Here is a 3011-nt window from a genome sequence, read left to right as displayed (position 1 = left end):
TGTTAGTGTACTGCACATAGACCAAACTAAAAAAATCAAAGTACACGTCAAATACTTTTTTTCCTAAAAATGGTGTCTGCCGTTTTAGGTCGTTTTTATTAAGCTGATGTTTGTTCAGGTGTTTTTCTTTAAGTTTGGTTTTAAATTGTTGATGTTGATGTTGTTGATGCAATAAAAAGTAGGTTTTTACATCATTATTGACAGCTGTAAGTGTCAGTGGGTGTTCTCACAGTCAATGGTGCTGCTGTTGAATGGTTAGAGGCGTGCTTTGGTCGCAATTTGATACAGCAAGAGATCGTCACTGCACAGACTATTTTGTACAGTGGGAGGGAGTAGGGGCACTATGTTCATCTTTATACACAGTCTATTATCCACACACACACACACACACACACACAGTAACCTGTTGCCTTTGCTCTGTTTCCACAGTGGCCATGGTGGAGGTTATGATGGACGCTCTGTCCCTCCCTACCCATTCCCTCAAGGTAGGAAAATATAAACACTGTCATGTATTTAATGCAGTGGAAACAAGGATATTTTCACACAGATATGCATCCCTAGATATTAGTATGACTGGCTGTAATGTTAAAGGAAACACAGTAACTGTATGTTCAAATGGTTTAAACATGCATTAACACCCCTTTGCATTATCGCTGGCTGTTACAGATTGTTAACTGGATTTAATCAAAGTTTAATTCCCAGGAAACATTTGATGGCAAAGGTAAATAACCAAGTCTTCGGCTTTGCTCCTCTTTACCTTGTCAGGTGCATACCCTCCACCCATGGCTGGAGGTGTGCCTCCTCCTTGGCCCCCAATAATGGATAACTCTAAACCGTGGGACTACTATTCCCGTCGAGACGACAAGAGAGAGAAGGAGAGAGAAAGACCCCGGGAGAGGACGCATGAGCGGGAGAGAGAAAGGGAGCACAGTCCCTCAGCAATGGGCTACACCAGGTGAGACGGACAAACGCACACGTATTTGTTAATGGCAGCACCAATATAAGCCTGGTACTTATAGGCACTGAATATCGTTAGTCACAGACACAGAATGACAACATATTAGTTAAAGAGCAGTTTTTTTCAGAGAATGGAGCTTGTTTGGCATGCATGCAAAAATACCACAACAAAGTCAAAGATTTTGTTCTTTCGACTTCCATAGCGACGAGGAGCGGTATCGTTACCGCGAGTACCAGGAGCGCAGTTATGGAGAGCGCCACCGTGACCGGTCGAGCCGAGAGAAAGAGGACAGACACAGGGACAGACGGCACCGAGAGAAAGAGGAGGGACGCCACAAGTCCTCTCGCAGGTATGTCCACTCACATGGAACTTACCTCTTAGAAAAATAAAGAGTTTGAATAAACCCTCCCCCAAATATGTATTGTCCAATCATAGTTTGTAGCTGGACACAGCAAGCCTCTTAAGATTTGCATTTCTCCACACGTTGAAGCAGTGTGCACAGAGGTGAAATGAGAGTAATACTCAGCATGGAAAGAGGATTAGGAGTCATCAGGTCATGTCAGCAGGTCTGCCCTGCTCTTCAGTGGATTTGGGGAAGTTTAACTCTGTAAAACTCAGCTAATGTTATCCTGAGATAGTGTTACATCAGCAAAACACATCAGTTAGTTCTCACCCTCAATGGCTTTTCTCGTGTTATACTAGAAATGAGAATACACAGTTTAAAAATATAACAACAGCAAAACAAAAAATAATTTAAGGGTCTGATCTTCCATCTTATGTTTTCATGCTTTCTATCTCATACAAACTAGCTCCTCACCGCAATACGAGAGCAATGTCGTCTCTTTACTCTCATGTTTTAGTTTACATAAATCATCTTTAGCATGAAGACATACAGTGTAATATCTGAGGACCTATAGCCTTTTTTTCAAGAAAAAAAACTGGAAACATTAACCAGGTGTCTTTTAAAAGCTATAAAAGGCAAAGAATGAATAAACCTAAAAATAAAACCTTAACTGACAATAGAATGTCTTAAATAAATCTTTCAAAAGTCTAAAAAAATGAATGCCTCTCACTTTAACGCCACGCAAATGAGGATATCAGAAACATCAGCACTGATGAGATGTTCAGAGGATCCATTGTCTGTTGCCACTGTTCCCTGGACAACATAGGGAAGAGCAAATTTCATGTAAATTGGCTGTTTAGGAAAGATTTAGTGGCATGGCTGAAACTGGTATCAGGAAATGCATACGAGGCTCTGTGTATTTTATGCAAAACGTTTTTCCAACTCACGATGGGAGTTAAGGTCGTGGAATCCTGCATGCAGAGCGAGAAACACAAAGTTTGTTTTTCTCAAAAAAGTCAGGTTTTATGTTGCAATAAAAGTTTGGGCAGAACTACCGATGCCATTTCAGCTTTTTTTTCTTTTCTTTTCTTTATTTCATTATGGCAAATATAGAATTGTTTAAATGCAATTCCACAGAGCATTCTAAATTAAATCCTAAATTGCCTTAAACTGAAGGAACCCTGATAAACAAGCAATCTGGAGAAGGTTAGAGGCGGGCTTGACTTGCTACAGGCTGCCTGTTTGTGTCTCGAAGAAGCTGTCTATCTGAAAGCTTGCTTTAAGAAGATTTTTACACAGATTGAGTGTGCAGATGCTTTTTTCCTGCTAAAGTTTGATGCTCCAGCACCTCAGCTAAGTTTGTATGGTGGGTCAGCTGTGGGTTTTTTCTTTTCTCCAATTTTGAATCTAGCTACAGTTTATGAAATGTGCCAGGGACGGGTAGAAAGGCAGGCTTCTTATTTCTGGCTGGTGGCTGTGGATTTTGCCGTTTGCTGAAATGAGAAGCTTCTTTAGTCTACCTCTGATATTAAGGAGGATTTCTTTCAAAAATTGCGAAGAATTTTAATTATGATTAACTGTATCTTCCTGTATCAGTAAATCAAAAATGTTTTGTTTTTTTTCTGTTGTCTCAAACTCTGTCTTTCACCTAAAATCACCTCCCTTGGCACCATGCTCCCTCTCTGTTTTCTTCACCCTTTTGTCCGTCTC

The 3011-nt window shown here is 40.5% G+C and overlaps 1 protein-coding gene across 1 annotated transcript; it reads left to right on the top strand.

The window, feature by feature from the left end:
• Positions 1-429: 429 nt before the first annotated feature.
• LOC121965636 (pre-mRNA 3'-end-processing factor FIP1-like) lies at positions 430-1362 on the top strand (the record flags this gene model as incomplete). Its single annotated transcript, XM_042515770.1, has 3 exons — positions 430-485; positions 766-955; positions 1161-1362. Coding segments are annotated over 3 exons (433 nt in total), but the record flags the coding sequence as incomplete, so codon positions are not given.
• Positions 1363-3011: the final 1649 nt, after the last annotated feature.

The sequence above is a fragment of the Plectropomus leopardus genome, unplaced genomic scaffold (assembly GCF_008729295.1).
Source record: "Plectropomus leopardus isolate mb unplaced genomic scaffold, YSFRI_Pleo_2.0 unplaced_scaffold20978, whole genome shotgun sequence".
NCBI lineage: Eukaryota > Metazoa > Chordata > Actinopteri > Perciformes > Serranidae > Plectropomus > Plectropomus leopardus.
Note: the sequence above shows the minus strand (reverse complement) of the source record. Positions and strands in the feature narration are given on the sequence as shown.